We start from the raw sequence: 23,393 nt of genomic DNA on the forward strand, positions 1-23,393 counted from the left end.
CAACTGCTTCCAACACTAAGATAATGTTGGATACTAAAAAACATCATTCAACATCATCGAAATTGCCTGATTGATGCGACCAGATCTCTCTTTCTTCCTCACCACAGTTTTCTAACTGCCATTTCGTTGCTTTTGATATTCTGCAGTTACAGTACACTTCACATTTCTTCTCCATCTTCCCAACAATGTTTCTTGTTTAAATTGCTCCTTGAAGGATGGCTAAAGCTTTACCAAAAGGGGCTTATCCTGGCCTACCTCTCACCATCAAAGTGGCATTTGCCTAATGACAGTATGATATGCTGTCCCTTTAAAAGGGAAAAAAAAGAAAAATCCCTTCTTCTCAGTGTTTCAAGCCATCACTGCCAAAAGGAGCTCCCAATCCCCACCTGACCTGCCACAGAGCCTTTCCATGCGGGATTCAACAGGTACTTTGTATGCTTATGATTGTGTTACCTCTAGTTAGTCCTTCTCGGATTAAGATAACAGTTTTCACAGGATTTTAAAGCAAGATTATCAAGCTTGTCATCTCAGAGTCTTTCATAAAGTGTTTATTAGGACTTGGCAATAACCTCCAGTTTTATATAAGCTCTGAAGATAATCATCTTTGTCAAGAGATACCAGGTAAATTGGAATTAACCATTCCAAACCTCAGTGGTTTCACATGTACTTGGAGGAAACCATCTCAGGTGTCTTATTAATGATTGATGGAAATGTAGAAAAAGAAATGTTGGGGTTTTCTTTTGTTAAACATGTATTGATTATATTTTATTAAATTCTTATGCAAATAAATATGAATCTAAAAGCAGTTGTAGCAATGTAATTGCTGTGTAATTGTAACATGGGCGTATTTTCACATTAACGTGAAATATTTCCTTAGACCTGGTGTATCATGGTGTGTTTAAAATGAGAGATGACCTTTGGATGCTGGAACTGAATGAAGGTAAGGATATTAATACTCAAGGATTTTCCATTTGTATTTCTTCGCCCTTTTAGCTTCTGCTCTGTTTAGCATGAAAACATGGGTAAATTACTGGATATTTGATTCCTTGTCTGTACATGAAAACTAAAAACAATTCAAATTTCATGGTTACCTGCTACATGAAAATGAGTTCTAATGAAGTATAGCTAATAAACCCGTTGGTTTAAGATTGCTGTTAATCCACAGTAGCAAAGAGGTATTAATTAAGAGGTCTACATGAGTGTATAAAGGTAATCTGAACTGGATTTAAATCTCCAGTTCATTAGTTCTGGGAACTCTGGATCAACAGTTCAAAGTAAACTGAATTCTACTAATTTTATACAGCTTAAAATAAACAGAAGAGGATTATTGCATCCAGTAGAGATAAAGGAGAATTTGCAGCAAAAGGCTTGACTTTCTGCCTGTATCAGATGAATGTTTGGAAGGAACATTTTCACTGAGTCAGTTTATTGGAATCTGTTGGTCTGCTCATGGATGTGTGGCACCTGTGCCTGTGGTGTCTGTGAATCTCAGAATGTCTGGAAATGGAAATGGTTAGTGATTTTGAGCTGGAGTACAATGAGGGTTTCATGTTTGCAATCTGGACGTGTATTTCAGTCATCACAGTAGTGTCACGTATGTTGGAAACAAGGAGATACAGTCACAAAGTAATAAAGACTTGTCCCTGATAGATAAAATCTAAGTATCAGATAACTAGAGGAATGAAAAGATGATTAGTGTTGTAAAAGTTAATATTATTGAAATCGACTTTGCTGAGAGATATTTCAGGCAGCGGTTCTAGGAATGTCACAGATGGCCTTGGAATTTAACTGGACAGCATAAATATTCAGAGAGTTAATGCTGGGAAAAGTGTTTGGAAACAGTTAACACCTAATGCTTCAAATTTACATCAGCTTTTATCAATTGAGGAGGAAGGGCTGTTTCTTAAGCAATGTTCTTAGTGTTGACATTTCTCTGCAATTTCTCTTTAAGCATCTTGTACTGGGCAGGGGACACCACAATGGTAAATCTGCTTCCATGAATGGAAGGTTTTCCATCATTTTATACCAACTTTATTTAATATTTCTCTGTTAGAACAAGATTTGGGCTGTTATGATCCATTCTTCCAGATTATGTTTGCATGTTGTCTTAATTGCTAGACTGTAGTGTGTAGTCACACCTCGATTAAATGTGGGTGTTATGGCCAAGCTAATGCCTGCTCCGAATTCCTGCTGCAAATCAGCATTGTAAGAGGAGAAAATTGTGTGTGTTGGTTAACATGGGGGAGCAGCTCAGTGGGGAAGACAGCAGGGAGCTGCAAATCCAGGTGAGCAGGTACGTCTCTCAATGTGCATGGGATGCTTACAAGCACAACTTCGTATCTCAGTCTATTTTGTTTCTACTTTTACAGCTCTTATTTTCTTCTCCTCTCTCGCTCCTAAGATGCTTTGGTAAGATAGTTCCTTCCTATGTCAATCTTCTTGCCATTTCTCTGTCTCTAGGCATGTACTCTAACTGCTTCTCTAGCCTGCTCGTTCTCTATCAGTTATTTATTTCCCTGTCCCACCACCATGAACAATTCTAGCCAGTTCAAGTAAATAAGTAATGAAGTTAGATCCCTGATAGGAAATTATCTACTACCTATCAGCCCTTTTACTTATGAACCAGCTCTATAATACCACACAGAGATGGCCTTGGGGGGGTGTCAGGCACTGTGATCCTTGTGGTAGCAATACATTTATGGTCTGCAGTCTAGTTGTTGGTCAGATCCCAAATATCGATATTAGAAGAGCCAAGCTTAGGATTTTTGATGCTATTCTGGTCCATGGGACACTGGACTCTGTCCATGCACGATCAGTCCAGATCATGGAAAGTGGCAGAATATGAAGTCTGTGGAGTAAGATTTGGCCAAGGCTTTCTTTGTTCCTCCGCCCTTTCTTCTGCACATGCTGTGCAGAAACAGTGGGTGAGTATAGGCTTGGAGTCGAGTAGAAAAGATTAGGCAGATGGACTGAATAGATAGGATGAACTGCCTAAAAAGCTTCTCAGAGCTTTGTTTGAATTAGCAGAGCTAGCACTTAAACACTTTTGACTCATCTGACAAGCAAGCACAGACATTTCAAACACAGAAATGTTTGGTATCATTTCATCTTCTTCAAGGAAGAGTGTGTTCAGAGGCACTAAGTACAAATTAGCTATTTTCAGAATGTGTTCATTATCTAGTGAATTCACTGTGAGAATGAATTTAAACATTACGATAATAGTTTGTTAATCAAACAGTATTATCTTGTAGATAATGATTTGCTGCATACTTGCGAGATGAGTTACTCTAAGAGATAGGGGAAAAAATTGCCTTTTTTTTGCTAACTTTCGTATGCTGCCTCGTTTTCTGACAACTACAGAACTATTTGGCATGTTCTGACATTAAAAAAACAAGGGGGATCATGTTAGGAACCTAAGATTTTCCTTCTCTTTTTCTAACCACCTCTAATTAATCCTTTGAAATCTGTAAAGCAGATCATTGTCTGGAAGGCACAGCATGGTTAATCCCTCCCAAGGACCTAGCCAAGGCAGCACAGGACACAACTTGATGACAACAATTAAGTACAGAAATACAAGACTAGGGATGACCAGGCAAGGAAAATTTCTGAAAATAAAAGCAGTTAATACCTGGTCTGAAATGGAACATGAGTAAATTTTATCATCTTTCAACAGAAAGGGTTTAGGCACCTGATGTGTCAGTGTCCCTTGGGCTCAGGTCATGCTGCCAGAGAAGAGGATTGTGGAGATGACTTTACCAAGCCCCACTAAAGCCACAGTTATGTAGAATCATAGAATCATAGAATAGTTTGGGTTGGAAAGGACCTTAAGATTATGAAGTTCCAACCCCCCTTCCACGGGCAGGGACACCTCACACTAAACCATGTCACCCAAGTCTTTGTCCAACCTGGCCTTGAACACTGCCAGGGATGGAGCATTCACAGCTTCTCTGGGCAACCCATTCCAGTGCCTCACCACCCTCACAGTAAAGAACTTCTTTCTTATATCTAACCTGAAATTCCTCTGTTTAAGTTTGAACCCATCACCCCTTGTCCTATCACTACAGCCCCTGATGAAGAGTCCCTCTCCAGCGTTCTTGTAGACCCTGACATAGGACTCAAAAAATAAAGAGTCACTAAATTCATGACACAAACACACACACAGAAAATGCTGATTGTGTGATTTCTGATTCTTTGCCATTTATATCACGTGTTTTCTCTGCATCTCAGAGACCTAATAATTCTCTCATGGTCACATCATTCTGGGACAACATTTGGACACAATACTGCAAACTTTAACACCACTAAAAGAGTATTTCTTTTTCCTAGAGCATCCAAACCTGCTGGAAGTCAGAGTCCAGAATGCAGTGGTTCTGCTGGCATGCGGCAGTGAAGATGAGCCTGGGATTTCTGTGTCTCCTTCTGGTTTTCAACACAGGTAAGGATGATGATGGTTTGGTGCTCCTAGGGTGTCTCTTTCCCAATTGCTCCCACAGTCCCATTTCCACATCTGTGGCAGGTTTGGTTCTTTCACCCTGCACAAGCAAGGCTGATGGGCTGGATCCCCAGGGCTGGTGCCATTCAGCAGGGCAGACCAGATGAAGGCAAAGGTCTACTTTTGTATCCCATGCCATGAATCTGGAGTCAGAAAGGTGTGTATGGAAAGATACAGAGGATTAGAAGAGCTCCTACCGCCTATGTTGGTAGTCCAAATTTAGGTCATACAAAATTAGAGATGTTAATACAGCTGATGAGCACTGCACGAGGAGTCAGGATTCACAGGCCTTGTCTATCTATAGGGTATTTTTCATTCATATATATATATATAAGGAGAGAAGGTGAAAGAGATAGATATCCTGGGATTGTCTGCTGTACAAGGAATAGATTTTTGTACGAATAAGGGCAAGCACCCAGGTTTCACCATTCTGCGTGCGAACAGCAAGACCATGCAGGCACACCTCCTCTTTCTTCTGCTGCTTGCAGCCCTACAGGTTTAGCCTTTCTGAAGAGGAAGCTGAACCCAGGTTTCATATTCCCTGGTGAGAGTGCTGCCCATTAGGTTTTAACGCAGAGAGAAGCATCACCACAGCTGAGGTGGGACCTTCTCACCAGCAGATCCCAGGAGAGGACTTTTCCTGGGGAGCTTGATGGATTGAGAAGCTGAACTTCCAGAGAGGGATGGGACTGTATCATTTGCTATCACTGGCTCATGTGGAGAGCCTTCTGGATTATTCTTTGGAGGCACTCAGCTCTCCACTGATGGAATAGGGATCCTAAGCACCAAAGTCCTGCACTTCAGCGTGTCCTGTGATACCTAAATCACTGCTCTGCATCTTTCATTTGTTGGGCACAGAGTGAATCAGGAAGCCAGTCCAACATCCTGAACCCAGCTCCAGTTCACTCCTCCTGCAACAGAACTCTGGAGAAGAGTACTCAGTTGAATGACTGCTTTGAATAACAAACATGCATCTAGCCTGTGGAGACTTGTTTTGAGTTGGCCTTATTACACTATATTCCTTGCAGTTAATGTTGGGTCCAAGCCTAGTGCAGGTCTTTACAACAGTTTGATAATACTGTTTTCTTTGGATTCTTGAGCTAAGGGAGCAAACTCAGACATTTAATCTGTTTTCTTCCATTAGCTGTCAGCTAAAGCATCTGGCTGGTGCTTTAGGACATCCTTGTTTTTAGGCATCTGATGGGCTGCTGTTGTGGATACTCAGTGGCCTGCTTTGCAGTGCTGATATCCATCAGTTTCTGAGCTATAACGAATGAGAGTAGCAAAGTAACCCAGGCAAAAGGCTCAAAGTGGAAAACGGTTTCTCAGCCTCTTTCTTCACTTCACAGCTTCCTGCATAAGAAGAGAAAACAAGAAAGAGAAGCAAGGGGCAGTGCTGGCTACCGCAGGTAACAAGCAGCACAACAGGAGGCCCTGTGTGTGGGTGCTAACGGGAGTGGAGGTATTGTGCTGGGCATGGAGGTGTCAGCAGATGGGCTGCTCTCCATGAGCCCAAATCCATCACTGCTGCAAAAGCTCCTCACCCAACCCAGGCCTTACCCAGATCCTCGGCCACTTTAACCTCTGTCCTTCCAGAAACCTAAAATGAAGTTTTCTCTTTTTCCTTTCTCTCCTTCCCAGCTCTTAATACCCTTTTGTTATCCTTTTCTTCTCTTCTACACTGTGGACAAGCCCTGCTTCCAGCTCTGGGGTGCAGCTTTGTTTTGAATTGGCTAAAAATAATACTGAAGTCATCGGAAAATCGTATTTACCCCCAGATTCGATTTTGTTCTCATCTCAGCTTTCTATGCTTCTTCTCTCATCCTGCTCCTTTTTCTCTCTTTCTGTCACTCACTCACAGACCTCTGCATGCCGTTGTGGGAGCGAAGCAAAAGCACATCTTTGGAAATCTCAACTTGGGAAAAACAAATAAGCAACGGCTACAGAAATCACCTTAAAAGAGAAGTGTGATTCAGCTGCAGTCCATTTATTCTGTAGTGGCGTTATAGCCATCAAGATGGCTAAAAAAAGAATCAGATCTATGTTTTCATCCCAGTTCCACATAGCACTGGGGAAGGGGGGACCTTTCCTGGGCACTTTATCCTCCTTACTGCTGTTTTGGCAGCAAATACCGATTGCCTGGCACGAAAAGGCACCCAAACACCAGGACTGGCTCTGCTCCCTGCCAGCCCCTCAAGGGCATGCTTAAGGGAAGAGGTGACCAAGAGCCCTGCCTCAGTGTTGGCCTGCACTTGCACTGCCTGCTTGACCTTTCTACTTCCCAGGCTCCTCTTTGCACTCCTGGCATCTTTATTTCCTCACTATTTTATTATTTTTGAGTACATTACAATATTTAATCTGCTCATTCTTTCTATTTCCCATTCTGGAAGATGTTTTCCCATATATAAACAGGGGACAAATGGCCCTTTCCTTGTGCCTTCATACAGCCAGCTGCTCAGAGAGCCCTTCTTTTTCAGAGCTGCCTGCGAAGTCCGTGGATCTGGCTGCTGTTAACCTGACAGAGCTGGTGAATGGAATGCTAAACACGGTGCTCAGAGGTAATGGGACAAGGCTGGGCAGGTCACACAGGCTGTCAGCCTAGTGGTGAATGAGATAAAGGACTAACGGTATTTGCAGAAGCCATAAATGCATGCTGTCTGCCTCCAGAATTGATTCCAGGAACATGTTACTCTTGCACATTTATAATGCAGTTTGTTGTCTGACATAAAGAATTTAGAAAGTAGTGTGTGTTTCTATATAGACACGACATAGTTACTTATGGGATGCCTTTGGAAAGCACTTTATAATCCAGTGTAGGTTTGAATTAAAAAAAAACCCAAATAACAAATAATAATGCAAGTGAGCCTTCCCTCAGTGGAAATGAGGAAGAACTGAATCTCAGGCAGCTGTATCTGCACCTCAGAAGTCTTTCAGAAATTAAACCATAGAATGGTTGGGGTTGGAAAGGACCTTAAAGCTCATCCAGTTCCAACCCCTCTGCCATGGCAGGGACACCTTCTACTACAGCAGGTTGCTCCAAGCCCCATCCAACCTGGCCTTGAACACTGACAGGGATGGGGCAGCCACAGCTTCTCTGGGCACCCTGTGCCAGCGCCTCAGCACCTTCACAGGGAAGAACTTCTTCCTAATGTCTAATCTAAATCTCCCCTCTTTCAGTTTAAAGCCATTGCCCCTTGTCCTGTCCCTACATGTCCTTGTAAAAAGCCCCTCTCCAGCTTTCTCCCATTACCCCTTTAGGCACTGGAAGCTGCTTTAATGTCTCCCCAGAGCCTTCTCTTCTCCAGGTTGAACAACCCCAGCTCCCTCAGCCTGTCTCCTAAATGAGCTGAGTCAAAACATGCTGTTCTCATAATTGGTTTCAACCACTAATAGCATGAGTATGTGTTTCTGCAGGTACCAAAAAGCTCTTCTCTTTGCTGAGCGTCACGTCTTACAGCTCATTTGCCTTCCACAAAGTATCAGTCACCATTTATAACAGTGAGTGCCTTGGCTCTTTGCGCAGGAGCATTTTCTCTCACACAGCCCCTGTGCCAAGATACTGATTTTTCTCTGTCTCTCCCTACAGTTTCCAATGTGAAAAATGTTGACCCTGGCAAGTTCCCTATGCGTTACTGCTACTGTTTGAACAATGTGACAAATGACTTGACAGGTGGGTACACAGGAGACACTGGCAATTGCATGTACTTAAGATTAATTATTTCCTTTGGAGCTGTACGCTGTAGCCTGAATCCTGCAGACTTCATCCGTATGAGTATCATCACCTTATTGAAGTACAAGCCATAACTCATGACAAGAGGCTGCTCCAAACCTTTAGGGAGGGTCACTGAACTCAGTCTCAGAGGGCTGCATCCAGCCAGCTAGACTGGAATGGAGCCATCAGTTAAATGACTGGTGTGGTTTACCCAGCTGAAAGACCTCCCTTTCCTCTTCAGAATACAAAGAGCAGTGCGGGAGACACTACACAGCCACTTTAGGTCTACTGAGATGACCCACATGAGATGAACAACTGCTACTCTGCACCAATAGTCTCCAATAACTTCAGCTAGCCTTAGAGTGAAAAGCAAGGATTAACATGTAATAGGGCTGTTTAATGGACTGCAAAATGCTGTTGGGCAAATCATCATTCACACCCCTGATCTCACCATATTTAACGTTCCAAGATGGATCTGAGTGCTTGGATTCTATGGCTGGTTAATGTAAGATATCAAAAGTAGCTCAGCAGCTAGTGACCAGAACCTGGAGCCTCTAAGCTTCATGTGGTGACCACACATTGGCCTCAATGGCTTTCATGGCTTTTTCTGGACCCACACATCTCACAAGACTTATTCCATAATGACCCTGTCTTCCTTGGAGGATAGTGGAGAAACTTTAAACTTTCTGTGCTAAATCCAGAACATTTTGGTGATGACAGCATCCTTTCAGGCAGAAAGAATTCAGGAACCAACATAGGCCTCATGTCTGTCACCTCCTAAGTGAGAACTGTTACTGCTAGAACCTGTTATGAAAAAGTCATAACACCATATCACTGCTACCCGCTTTTTTGAGCTGACAACAACATCATCAGTATGTCTGAAGTAAACCTCAGAGGAGACAAGCAGATAGCTCCTGGATGGTCCTACATGGCAGATAGGTAGGCAGTTGGTGCAGGCAGAGCATACAGGCTTTGGATCTCCTTCTGATGCTAGTTTGGATATTGTCTTTCATATATATTTCTGCAGAGTATTACAGTGGCTTCTTAAGTCCTCTGCCATTCAGCAGAAACATTTAGAAGTTTAAAGTATTTGAACCATTATCATGTACAAGCTTATATCAAAAATATGATCACATATAAAAGTGATTTTTTGACTTCACATAAATGATATAATGTGTGTTTTCAATCATAAACTTTCTTTGTTTTTTTTTGTCCAGATTTCACAGCTTTACTTGTTGATATTACTGGAAACTCCACCAGTTATCTCACAGAAATATTCAAATCCACTTCTATTCTCTCAGGTTTGCATTTCCTTTTAACATTTGTCATTGCCTTATTTCTCTGATTTACTCCTGGCATGGAAACAAGCATAGAAAAGTGTATAAAAGCCCATTGCTCTAATTCAGCAGCATTTTTCATGCAAAGCAAGACTTGTAAACAAGTCTCCTTAAAGGAACAAGATGCATATATAATGTGGATATATATAATGTAGAGACATGAGTGTCTCTATTAGCAACTATGTTTAGTTTGAAAGTTTGGGTGGTTACTATTTAATACTGGTATTTGGGGAATTGTGATTCCTAAAGAAGAATTATGGGCTATATTATCATAAGAAATTCATTTCCCATGTAAAGACACTTGTAATTTACAATTTTAATTACATAGAAAAGTTTCCCATGGAAATATTTGCATTTGGATTTGATGCTGGTTCAAGGTTTTTACCAAAAATCAGGTCAGAAGAAAATTATTTGTCCAGCTGCAGTAGCCACGTACCATTTTGTGTTTGTGTTTTCAACTGTTCAAGCTAGTATCATATAAAGAAAACTGGCAGCACTGGCCTGGTTTACATTTTTCTGCCTTTCAGTGCGTCAGAGCAATGATTCAGATTGTATCTACATCTGTGTGATGACAGGGCAGACAGGTAAAACTATTCCACCCCAAAATATTGCCCTACTTATTCTCAGCAATGGTTTACATTAAAAAGAAGCATTTCTTGATATTTGTAATCATTTCTGTTTGCAGGGAGAAATCTGTCTGACTTTTGGGAAGTGCTGGAGAAATCCCCTGTTATTAATTATACATTTTCCAGTAACGCATCTTCTGACCTGGGTAAGTAAATCCTGGGGAGTAAAAGGAAATAGCAACAACAATGAAAACCATGGCCAGGTAACACTTGCAATGAATACCCTACCTTCATAATGTAAAAATATTATTTCATATTATTATCATTACTTATATATGTACACATTATTTTAGCTTTATCATTAAAATAGAATAATATTTTATATTATTGGATGTTTAAATTTATAATTATAAATGAAGTTCACAAACTTATAAATCATTGGCTACAAGGCCTTCTAGTGGAGGAGCTAACAAAACCTCCTGAGATGAGAGCTTTAACAGAATTCAGCACTAGGTTGGAGAGGCTCCCAGTTAACCTAAATGACATCTTCCTTAGCTCTCAGCACAAATAACCTGCTACCTTCACATGAGTTACCTTCAGAAACGAGTTGGGTGTATTCAAACTGTGCTGCGATGCTCCTCCACCCAAAGCTGCATTGCTAGGTTGAGCTGCCCTTCAAGTGATCACATCTCATTGCTGCCCATGACTATTTCTCATTTTCGATGCCTGATTAAAGCAAGAAGACAGCTAGTGAAATCAGGGACGAGTTTACCTGTGCTGAAAGCTGTAGAATGCTTCTCTCCTGTTCAAAGAATATCACTTTGCCAAAGATTAATTAAAGAAGACAACTGTTGTTTCTATTCTACCAGAACCTGAATTGTTCCCTTTTTATCACACAACATGCAATGGATGGTGAGTGTTCTAACCCTCTCTTCTCACACCTCAAAGATGTAGACTCGAGGTTTTCAGGTGTCATGAATTTACAGGAAGACCCAAAGAAAACAGTGGATCCATCAGCAGAACGTGTGTGGACATTTAAAAGTGAGCAAATATTGTCAGACCTAAATTTATATTCTCCTTGATTAACATCTTGACAAGTGATCATGTATGTTTGCTACACAGCGCTGTGATGTTACAGGGTAAAATAGAAGCTTGTCCAAAGCAGCAGCAGATCAGGTCAGTGATGCATTGAATAGCTGGAGGATAGAAAACTATTGTAAAAAAGGCATTTTATTAGAAAAAGTTTTCTAACAAGGTAGAGAAGTAAAGAAAAAATGGTTGTTGGTTTTAAACAACAACAACAAAAAAGACAGATTAAATGGCTTCCTCTCCTTTTTTATTATCTTTTTTCCTCTGTTTTTCTCCATCTTTGTCTTTATATGACTTTCAGTTGTGAGTACCTGAGCATTTCATAAACTTCAGTGCACTTATCTTCGCCACAGGGCTACAAGGCATGTGTTAATATGCCTCATTGTGAAAGCCATAAAGAAGGCTTCACACTTGCCTGCATGTAGTAGAAGCCAAGAGAAATTCAGACCTTGATTTCATGTTTCCTCATCACTTCAGCTACATCTCTCTACAACAAAATTATTACATTTTCTCTAGTCAGACTGCTGTCTTTTTATAAGCTTTTATATTTGCTTATCAGCATACCAACCTTTGCAATCTCTTCTAACCCAAGTGCCATTCCTGCCACACAATGTCATCACTTCTCAACTTCCAGTATCTGTCCTCTAATGCCTGCCTTCTCACCTCCACCTAAACAAGAGCTTTCAGCTCATTCCTTTGTAGTGAAGGCCTTTAGGAAATAAAAAATAATTTATGAGAAGAAAAAAAACTTGAATTTGCAGGAATATTTCAGTTTCTTCTTTCATTATTTGCATATCGTTACCCAGTGTGTTATGCTCACTGCTAGCATGGGGCATCAGCATGCAGTACATAGCTGGTGCCCTCCCTCCACCTCTCCTGCTTCTGCAGCTACCAGGATCCCTCTTGCCCAGAAAGGGGAGGAAATCACCACCACGAGGTCCCCACCGTGGCCAGAGATGGTTGGAGTGAAAGAATTGTGGTTTCCACCACTACATGTGGATGCTTCCGGACCACTCAGCACAGCCGGACCCCATTTGACTGCAGAGGGGATCTCGACCCCATCACCAGCCCTGCAGCCCAGCCCTAGTGAGTACAGTGAGGAGGACTGAAACTAACTTTACCTGCTAGTGCTGGGGTTTGGCCAAAAGTTAAACCCACAGCATTAGGATTCCATTTAGGGAGACCCATTCTGGGTCACTAGTGAGTCAATGTGTTTATTGCCCAAGTGCTAAAATCAGTTATTGGGTCCATCTCGTAGTTCCTTATTCTTTTGGGGAAAACTAAGTCTTGCTCCTCATGGATATTTCTGCCATCCAGGTCTTCCCTCACATTTTGCTCCAAATTTGGTGAGCAGAGCTGTGGAAAAGCAATATGGGGCTGCTTCTCTTGGTCTCCACTTACACACTTTCTTTAAATCCTACCTTTCCCTAGCCCATGAACTTTTCAAGATCTGGTGAAGTACAGCTTTTGTCCCTCCTTTTTCACCTTGACACTTTTATGTGCCACTAGAAGTGCCAGGTGAGGGAGCAATACTTCTCAGGAGACAGCTAAATAACAAATATTCTGAATGACATGAAGCACGTGTCTTTCTGTTCCCACAGGTGACATGGATGCATTTTGGATGCAGACAGTGTCTCCTCAAGAAACCAGCAAAATCATACAAACAGAGCCAGGTGAGACTGATCTGGGATAATAACAAAGCGTGTCAGATGGAACACTTATGGAATAGGAAATAGCATTTATAGAAATAGGTGACTGTGGATGTATTTATACATCAGTGTCTATATAAGTGCTTATTAGTGGTCTGTGACTCCAGAGGGGATTTTTCCTTCTTTATTTTTCAAAGATGTCAAGGCAAGTTCTATTCTTTTCTCTCCCTCAGATTTGTCTTCTGCACTGCTGTCTGTGCCAGCCTACAGGCCTGGTGTGAGCCTGAAGCTTTACTCAGCTACCAGTAAGTAACTGTACCCATTCAGCAAAAATAGTAGTATGTTCGAAACTCCATCAATTTATAAGTTTTTCCACACAGAAACAACATACACATTTCATTTACATGACTTCTTATTTATGTAAACCACCCAGAATGTCTAAGGGACTGCTTCCGTATTTGTGTGTGAATCATACACAATCACACATTCAACATACAAATTATACCAAGGTGACGAAATTAACATATGTACCCCATGTGTCAATTTTAACATGGGTTGGAGAACCTTAAAATTGATTCATTCTGAAAGAAAGTATCATGCTTTAAATCTTCCTATTGGTACAAACAAAATGATGAAGTCAATCGATGCCACATGGAATCTACAGACTTGCCCTCAATTTAGAATATTGCAAACTTCCTCTTGAGCTAAAGACGGATCTTTATCCCCTAGATTTTCAGGAAGGCTCGGTTCTTCCTTTAGATAACACCAATAAGGAGTTAGAAACTAAGAGTTAATATAAGATGTTGTGCCACTCCACTTACAAGCATCATCTACTCATGTTGGCAATCAAATGATATTTACAGATAAGTGTTCAGTAAGAAGCTTTGAAAAACTAGACCTAATTCAATGCCAGAGGAGAGTCTGAACTCTGGAGAAGTCCAGCACCTACTTTGGATGCTGAGCATGTGTGTGTGTGTCTGAGTCCAGGCTACCTACATCCAAATTCACAAAGTAGGAGCAGCACTCAGGAGCACAACAGGAATAAATCTCAGCCACACATCTCAGTCCTCAGGAACAGAACACAACTATTGCAGCTCTAGGATCCAGCATCATGGACACCTAAAAACTAGGTAATATCCACCCCATCATATAGACATCTTTAGTACCCTTGTGATCCTTCCACCCTAGTCCGGTGTTCTCACCCTCAGTGGTCACACTGGAAACTCAACCACTTGGCCATCTGAACAGTAAGCAAAACACAGCTGAAGCTGCATGTATATTAATTACACTTCCTAATTATATGCTCCCACTAACGTTGTAGTTGAGGAAGTCAATTTGAGGGATACATTGGTGTGTATGTTCTAGTATTGATAGCAATATGGAAAGTACATCAGTGTTACTGTGATCTTATACTAGAGGAAAAATCCACACTGGTTGCCCTGGGATACAGATAAAATCTGTGTGCCTGTATTCCAGACCTGCACTGTGATTGTCTGATTTTGTGCAGCAAAATAGGAAGAGAAATTTGGAAGCTACCACTCATGGTGGCGTGAAAACTCCTATAGTACAATTCCAAGGTCTCCTGGTATTATGACTGTGTCCCACCACTTTGGATGTTTAGAGCTGAGATGGAGCTAAGAGGTCATGGGATGTTATGGGAAAAGGCTGTTCTTGATCCCTGCACTGAAGTTCACTCTGCTGCTATCACAATTGAGTGGGAACGTGAGTCTTGCTGGTAGTGAGGACTGCCAAAGGGAACTTTGGATATCTGCCCCTCAACTGCTTGTGTTTCCATATGGTGACTGTCTAAGGGAAGCATAGTAATGCAAAGTTAATATATAGGACAAAATCGTAGGGGTCTCCATTTAGATTTGATACCTGAGGAGTCTTTAGAACCAGTTTAGTTCTTTAGAACTAAAATGCCAGTCAACTAATACTTGTTCAAAGCTTTGTTTGGACATTTAGGAAATACAACAAAAATAAGTTAATCATAAGAAGAACAAATAAAAGCCTGAAAATTCTGAAAGATGGTAAGCGAGGAGAGCAAAGACAAATGCTGATTAAATGGTTTGTGATGGATTAGTAGGAAACATGGAAAACAAACTGCACCGTTCTCGTATTGTCAAAGGGAAATGTGGGGGTTTGATAAGGATTCCTAATAAATATGACTAAGAGAAAACTGCTGCTGATATTTTGCTTGTCAAAACAGGAGAGGTAAAGTGAAACCGTGAGACTCAGCAGCAGGTTTTCATATGAAGGGAAACTGCAGCCTGGTGGTTCTTCCCCACTATTTGAAAAGCATTTGGAAAGTGTTTGAGAGCGTCCAGCTCTGTGGGGCATTCATTGTCAAAAGTAAATAATGTTATCCGAAGTAAAAATGCTGACCATGGAAATCAAGGTGCGACAACAGCATCAAGTAATCACAGAAACACAAGTCCTGCAGAAAAGCAGTGTCAAGGAAGAGGGGGAAGAAACTATTGCCTGGGAGGGCTGAGAACTATGCAGTAAAAAACCTATCCACTGAGACATGTTTCCAAGGAGAAGACTCATAGGTGCTGAGCCAAGGAGCAGTTCTAGATGTAAGGGAGTTTTTGAACCATGTAGATAGGAAACCAAATATCCTTTTTCATCTTTCTCTCGTTTTACTTCTGTTTAAAGAAGAGTTCAAAATACGAGTCCTCACCCCCATGACATACATTGGTTGTATAAACAAAATGAGTCAATGTCACATCACACAAATATAGTTTGACTTCTTGACACTTTCGATGGTGTGAAGAGAAGCATTTCAGCTGAACTAGGCCTTATTGGGAGACCTATCTTGATCTTACCTTGATGGGAACAGAAGAATACTCTATGGTAATTCCCATCACCAGAACTTCTGCACAAAACCCAAGTTCTCTGTATGTCCAGTGTGTGCACAGTCCAGTTTGTCCATGTGCCAATATCCGCCTGGTGGGCAACACTATAGAAGCTGTAAAAACACGGACTGGGAACCAGCCCCTTTTGAAACATGGATTTCAATAAGACCAGGGAATGGAGTCATTAATGCCTCCCCACTGGAAACCAGGATGGCAGAGTTTGTCTACCTGCATATATCAGTCATGCATTTGAGGAAATAAATTGAACAGTGGGATCGTAAATCAATGAAGGGCATCCACAGTACTCTGAAGTCTGAGACATTATCCCAAGAAGTCATTTCTTAAATCACAAAAGCTTATGTGAACAGATAAAATATGCAACTGTGCATATTGGAGCATGCAGGGAGGGATATTGTAGATCTGAATTATTCACAGTAGCCATACCCTTTCTTTTCACTGGCAGAAAAATTTAATCTCAGTGTCAGAGAGATGTGATACTGAGCTAATAATGGAAAAGTCTGTTTAGTGCAGCAAGTATTGGTCACTTATCTGCCTGTGACAGTAACGTGGTAATTTCAAATGGACAAGAGCGGAGCTCTGCACAGGGAGCTGTGGTTCCTCATTTTTTGGTCCCTTTAGGGTGACTCGATTTCTTAGGAAAGAAAATTCATAGAGAAGAAGATTCTGAAAGAAACTCCTACTTTTCATTATTTTTTAAAATTTCTATCCAAATCTGTAGGAAATTGTGAATTGAATAAAAAAAAGAAATACATTTCACGGTAGAAATGAATTACAGAAGAGATAAAACATTTCTAGGAAGCACTGAAAATTTTAATTTCAACAATGATGCGAGCATACTATTCAATCCAAATAAAATTAAATATAACATAATTGACAAAGGTTTTCAGCGTTAAAGAAATACAGCATTATGTAAATGCAGCATTAATTTAAAATCAAGTGATTGTCAAAAATGAAAACCAAGGCAATTTAACTTGCAGCTTTTCTATTTGACTTCTCTTTCCCACATAGATGAGTCCAAATTGAAACTGCAGTTGTCCAATTTGCATTTAGTTAGAGGTGAATTTCTGCTGGAACACATAGCTTGCATGAAGTATTTAACACCTGTTAGGCAGGAGAGCAAGTACCCACTGCGGTGGAAACTGAGATTCATTGGAGGGTGGCTGTTAGCAAGTTTTAATTATTCACAGCAACTCTACATTACTTTTCATGGACAAATTTTATTAAAAGCTCATTGCCTCACGCTCTGATGTTCAGTTTTTAGCACGAAGAGTGTTTATTAAAGCAAGAAATCATTCATTTTTAAGTGCCATGGAGTGGGAAAAAATCAAGGTGTGTCAAATGCTATCCGTGGACAAAGCCTAATCCTAATGACATTTAAGAAACATTAACAGAAATGGGGCTCCCTCTTGCCCATCCTTGACTTCTTTATTATCCCTGATATTTGTGCAGTGACTCTGACACACAACCAGCTTGCAGAGGGGCCCGTGAGTTTGGGAGCATCAAGTGTCTGCCCACTGTTCCAGGACTCCCACTACTTTGGGCAAGTGCTGGCAGGAGAAAAATGGGATCATAGCTATCTCTTTCAGGTTGGCAGAGCCTTTATTTTCCTCCTGCCCATGAATGCCATTTTATATTAAACTTCTTGTCAGCACTAAAGAACTCAACCTTATTTCAACAGAACTTCATTAGTCCAAATTTAACCCCGGCAACCTCTCCTATCACATAACATAAGATGGCCCAAAGCTATAAAGTATGTGAGACATGTGAACCGGGAAATGCAATTACATTGTCTAAAGGGATTATTCTCTGCAGGTAGGGCTCTTTATCTGCTAATGGCCAAAGCCTGCTGGTAGTTATGCAAATGGCAAAGCCACATTGCAATCAACCTTCACCCTGCACATTTGGGATCTTCCACCCCAGTGGGTGTATATGACATCCACATGATTCAAATGTGCCCTCTCACAGCCTGTTCTCTGTTATCTTCTCAGAGCACCAGCATGATGCTTGCAGATATGCCCCTTATATTTGGAGTGCTGGTTTAGGAGAGACATCCCTTTGGAAGGACTGCTATGTGCAGTGAACAGCACAATATGTGTGCCTGCAGCTCCCCAGCATCAGATGTGATGCTTTGCAGGGCAAGTGGCTTTCACTGTAGTGACACAATGCATGTCCTCACACGCAGCACCTCCTCCTCAGTTATTATATAATAATGGATTATTATTATAAAATTATAGAACAATATAATATATTATATAATAATATAATATTGGTCATTCGATATGCAAATGAGATGTGGTTGCAGACCTGTTTTAGCCATGCCCTGGCAGTCTTTTAACATATTATAAATATTGTATTTCTTTTTTCTACCAAGTCCTTTGATTCTGCCCTGTCATAATGGTCCTTAAGGTGCAAGATGATGTGTGACAGGCACTGCTTTGGAGAAGAAAAGACTGTCAAATGTTAGTTTTTTTCTCTTAATATGATGACAAAAAGACCTGAAAAGCTGAAAAGAGCTTCAAGTGTGCCTTACCTTTTCTTATTTTCCCCTTTCCTCCTTCTCAATTTCACCTTGCCTATTTTTTCTATAAACAGAAAGGGAGTCTAAAGAGAGATTGTATTTAGCACTGAAAAACCACATAGCAATTCAGGATTTCATTATAAACTGCCATCACCTACTCTGTTGTATTGCTTTTCCTGCAGTCTGGCACAGCTGCATTTGTTGCTGGGATGCAATGTTTGGTGTTCAAATGTGTATCTCTTGCTGCTTATGGCAGAAGATTCAATGAACAGAGTAAACTAGATATTGCCATGGCTCAAGAGAGGGGAAGAGGGAGGCCATTGCCAGGTGCACCATTTCCCTGCATTTTTCTCAAGCTAAAGTGATATAATGGTAGTCACTTGAAGGAAAATACACTGATTCAACAGCTGGCTCCTGGCAAATAGTGAAATGGAGAAATTTCACCTGCCTTCCTCTCACTGCAGGAGAAGATTGACCTTTTCTTCCCTCGTTACTTGTCAGTTTTAATGAAACTTGTAGGAATGTATTTATCCAGAGAATCTTTACCTGCCCCTAAAAACTGGGCTGAAATGAGATTATTATTGAAGTCACTAGAAGCAAGAAGAGGAAAGCTGACAGACAGAGAGAAAGCCATAACCTCTGCATAAATCACACTTACTTTGTTAATGAGGCTAAAACACCAAGTGATGGTGAGAGCAGTGAGAGTCTGTTTGTTTATTAGCTCAGTCATATATAATCTAGGATTCAGATTTAGAGGGTGGGTGTAAGGAAGCATGCAGAGCTGGAAGTGAATTTTTCATTGAAGGAGCATATGCATAGGGAAACTACCAAAGGTAACAAGCGTACAGCGCTGTTCTTTGTCCTGCTGCTTTGCACTGTGGAAAACTGATGCTTCAGTGGCAACTGAATCTCAACCTAAACAGACAATAATAAATAAACTGCATCTTTAGAGTTGTTCCTTACATTTGTGATAAATAAAAGCATCGTGGTTTTAAGTAACTCACCCGTAATGATAAATAATAATGAGTTGGACAGAAAATTTGGGCTTTCATTCAAGCAACTGCCCAGCTGTGTGTATCTGCCTCACCTATATTTGATGTTAAGACACCTGTATGGGTGTATTAACCTGCACGTTTCTCATAGCCCAGATAAGGCACTGTAAGACATTTAATGGGAGAAGCATTTGAACTAGTTCAGAGCTGTGTTTTTCCCTAGGGTGTTCACAGGCGATGCTCAAAGACTCCCGTGTGACCTCGCCTCCTGTCACTCTTCTAGTGCAGAAGATCAATCCCTGTGTGATGGAGCTGTGTAGGTTTTTCCAGCTGTGCCTCTGTGTTGGTCAGAGGAGATACTTCAGGAAGGAAGGCATGAGGTAAAGCCTGACACTAACTTTTTTCTTTCTCTCTGCTTAAAATACTCCAACAGGCTATTTTCAAATGACAGTTTTCAATCACTAATGTTTATGTCTGAGAATCTGTAGCTACTGCCTGAGACCCAAATGACCAAGACCTGATCTAGCTTCCAGTATTCAAACTACATGAATAATGCTCAGCTGACTTTTTCCACATATCTAATGGCATTGTCAAGATCAAACTCTCTCTTTATTTCCATATTCAATATTAGCAGTATGATGTGCATACAGCTGTGCTCCTGAAAGATAACATCTCAACTACATCCTTAGGTACTGTGTTGAATACTATTCCTGGTTCTTGAAAAATGCAAATTATGTCTGTGCAAGAGTCAAAAGAGTTGCTTACTCCCAAAGTAAGTACATTTGCTCTTTATATCTCTCCATACTTTACTATGAAAATATAACAAAAGTTTTAGATATCCACAGAGCATTTGCCATCTTTCATCAAACAGCTCTTTTTACTGATAATGATTTTTTAAAGTATTAAAAAACTATTTAACCTTCATGTATGTTTTTATTTTTTTCCTTGTAAAACCTCTCCTGATGACAGTTTTTTTTATGTTTTTCCAGCACTGAAACAAAAATGCCTTAAAAGCATCTGTACGTCGGTCTAGAGCGCTGGGGAATTATCCTGTGAATTGGAAGATCGTTGGCAGTTTTAGTTGTCTCCTTAGTGTAAAAATGAGGATGAAACATGTTATTTGCAAATATTTATAACAAGGCAAGCTATTAACCATATGCTAACCTAGAAATGTGTCTTCCATTAAGGCATTGCAAAATTAATGTGTAAAAACAGATGTATTTTATACAAATGATGCAACTGCAATAAAAGCATTGCAAGGCTTTTAAAAATCGGGTTTTATAAAGGGTATTTATATGGTTGGGTAGTGAATGCAAGTAGTTCATTCTAGTTTTATTTACAGTTAAGAGAATCACAATTAATGAATACAAGGTAATTTAAAACCAACCTGAAATACTGAACAGAAAAAGGATTTTGCCTGGTGTAGAACACATGCAGATTATCCACTATTCCAAATCAAGAGTCTCCCATTACTTCAGCACCTCAAGTGCAGATTCACCAAGTAAATATTCACACCTCTTTTGCCTTCACCCAGTGGTAAATCTGTGTGAATTCACCAAGATTCACCTCCTGCCTTATGTGCACATCTGGTGAACTAAAAGCAGCTATAAAAAAGAATAACCGGACTGCACCACCCTATGTTTTTCGTACACTGAAGCAATATGATGCTGCTATTGACCAAAAATACATGATGAAGCTATTAATATTTCAAAGAAAATGTAATTATTTGCACTACAGCTGGTGCACGTTGACGTTTCATTGAAGAAATATGTGTTCAAAGTAATATAAAGCCAAAAAGAAAGGTGGTGACATAAGGAATGCTGCCTCCAGGGAGAGGGGTGATGCAGCATCCCTCCTTCAAAATACATTTCCCTGTTGTGCCCAATAACATGAGGGAAGCATTTCTGTCGTATCAAAGAGCAGGATAGGTTGGAGTAGCACCAAGTACAGTTGATACTGAATGTTAGTCAGTGGACAAGAGGAATATCAATACAAAGAATATATGAATTGGGAATACTAACAGGGCCATGGTACTGCAGTGCTGTGGAGAGATGTCATTCTGCAGCAGCTCTCCTCAACCAAGGCTGACCAGTTCTGCTGTGAGGAACTGAGTGAACTACATCTTTGTGCAACTGATTTGCCTTTAAATCTTACAAAACCACCTTAAAGCCAGAAAATGCAATTAAAGAAAAAATCCACCCATATTATTTCATACATTTTTATCATTAAGTTTTTGGAGAACTCAGGCAGAAGGACATGGAAACAAGAACATAAGGGCAGAAAGCAACCATTGAAGTCAGTTTGACTTTGTATCAAAAAGCATTTTGGGGAAAGGCTCCCCTTTTTAAAGAGTGTTTTATTATTCATTTAATAACTTTAATCAGCTCTGAGGTGTAGCATTGGTCTCCACGTTAAAGGGCACTTCTGTGTTTAGAATAAATCAGTCTGTGTTTTCTCTTCAGGAGTACAAGTCCTCGGACAGTGTTAGCCTGTGTAGTGCAATAGGCTGTACCTGAGCCATGCCTGGCACTGGGGGTAGGTCACAACCATCTCCACTCTAATGTCCTGGAAAGCCATGAGGTCTACTGCCCAAGCGTGCTCACGGGGACAGAATCAGAAGGTATCACATGGTAATGGATATCTTGTGAAAGGAGCTGAGAAAGGATTAATGGTACCTGTCCTGAATGACAACCTTCTGGTCACAGTTGTGTCAGACTTACATTTGGCTTTCCCAGGGGAATAATGAAAATTAATGAGAAAAACTTCAAAATAAGAGAAGGAATGAAAAAACTCCATGAAAAAAGTGAACACACTGGCTGCCCTCAGAAAACATATTTGTTTCCCATATTCCAGGGTTTTCAGTCCTGAAAATCCTCTATGCATGTCTGGCAGAAGTACAGAAATGATGGTGGCATATGGACAAACCAGTACCTCAGAGGACTCATGTTTATTATTATGCTCAGTCAAGCCCCCTATGATTTGTCAAGCTGAAAACGTTCTTCCAAGCAGTAAAAATACTCTTTGGGCAATCCCTGGATACTGCAAATGGAGACACCAAAACCCACATGAAAATGAATTTTTATATCATTAACACATAATTTCTGCCATGTTTCACTCTTCTGTAAATTTTCTTGGTAAGTCTGGGCACAGAAATGCTATGACTGGACCCTGTCAACATGTCAGTACTGAACAAATAGAGCATCACTGAATCACAGAATGTTTGAGGTTGGAAGGCCCCTCAGGAGGTCATTTGGTCCACTCCCTCTGCCCAAGCAAGGCCACCTAAAGCCAGTTGCCCAGATGCCTAGTGACTGCAAACGTCTGTGATTCCAAAGCCGTGTCCAGATGGCTTTGGAATATCTCCAAGTGAGGGGAGTGAGGGAGGCTCCACAAGCTCTCTGGGCATCCTGTGTCAGTGGTTGGTCCCCTTCACAGTAACAAGGCATTTCCTGATGTTCACAGTGAACCTCTTGTCATGTCACTGAGCACCCTCTCTTCACATATTCATATACATTGATTAGATCCCCCTGAGCCTTCTCTAGGTTGCAGCGTCTCAGCTCTCAGCCTCTCCTCATAATGAGAGATGACAATTGCTGCTTTCACACAGAAATTAGTCCCTTAATCATCATTGTGGCCCTGCCCTGGATTGTCTCAAGTTTGTCCATGTCTGTTTCATACTGAGGAGCCCAGACCTGGACACATACTGACAGTCACTGGCCTCCAACCAGACTTTGTGTTGCTGATCACTACCCTCTGGCCCCCTCTATTCAGCCAGTTTTCAACCCATGTTACCAGGCTCATTCAGCCCATATATCAACAGCTTCTCTAGGAGGATCTTAGCGGAGACAGTGTCAAAAGGCTTTCTGAAGGTCTTGGAGGACCCAAGCCTCCTGTCCATGTATTTCTACAATTTCCAGTTTGTGGACTTCTCACTTTTCCATGCTAAAACTCAGTGGACAGTTTGCCTTTGTTAATGGCATCTGTGAAGGGTTGTGGTGTCTGACCCTGGCCGAAAGCACATCTCTCTGATGAGGAGAAGCCTTCTCAAAGCTCATTGACTCAACCTTCCCCTGGATTTCACTCAGCTTTGGATCAGAGCCACTGTGGATAGATGAGGGACGACTTCTCAACCCTGAGGAATGCCAGTGTTTAAAGCTGT

General features: G+C 40.9%; 1 protein-coding gene across 3 annotated transcripts; it reads left to right on the forward strand.

The window, feature by feature from the left end:
• The first annotated feature begins 314 nt into the window (after positions 1-314).
• Positions 315-20,505, forward strand: HHLA1 (HHLA1 neighbor of OC90). Of its 3 annotated transcripts, none has more exons than XM_062627002.1 (17): positions 315-621; positions 878-940; positions 4,327-4,435; positions 5,842-5,901; positions 6,970-7,050; positions 7,907-7,990; positions 8,079-8,162; positions 9,422-9,505; positions 10,069-10,125; positions 10,227-10,313; positions 11,056-11,148; positions 12,085-12,282; positions 12,798-12,869; positions 13,079-13,150; positions 19,518-19,614; positions 19,924-20,006; positions 20,224-20,505. In XM_062627002.1, exons 2-17 carry the CDS (start codon positions 935-937, stop codon positions 20,265-20,267), a joined length of 1,311 nt encoding a protein of 436 aa, XP_062482986.1. In that variant the 5' UTR covers positions 315-621; positions 878-934; the 3' UTR covers positions 20,268-20,505. The 3 variants fall into 3 exon arrangements, with proteins under 3 accessions (XP_062482986.1, XP_062482987.1, XP_062482985.1); XM_062627001.1 differs by having other exon boundaries at positions 316-621; positions 19,458-19,614; XM_062627003.1 differs by lacking the exon at positions 11,056-11,148 and having other exon boundaries at positions 19,458-19,614.
• Positions 20,506-23,393: the final 2,888 nt, after the last annotated feature.

The sequence above is a fragment of the Pezoporus occidentalis genome, unplaced genomic scaffold (assembly GCF_034315485.1).
Source record: "Pezoporus occidentalis ecotype Australia unplaced genomic scaffold, CSIRO_AGI_Poc_V1 ctg3, whole genome shotgun sequence".
Lineage (NCBI taxonomy): Eukaryota > Metazoa > Chordata > Aves > Psittaciformes > Psittacidae > Pezoporus > Pezoporus occidentalis.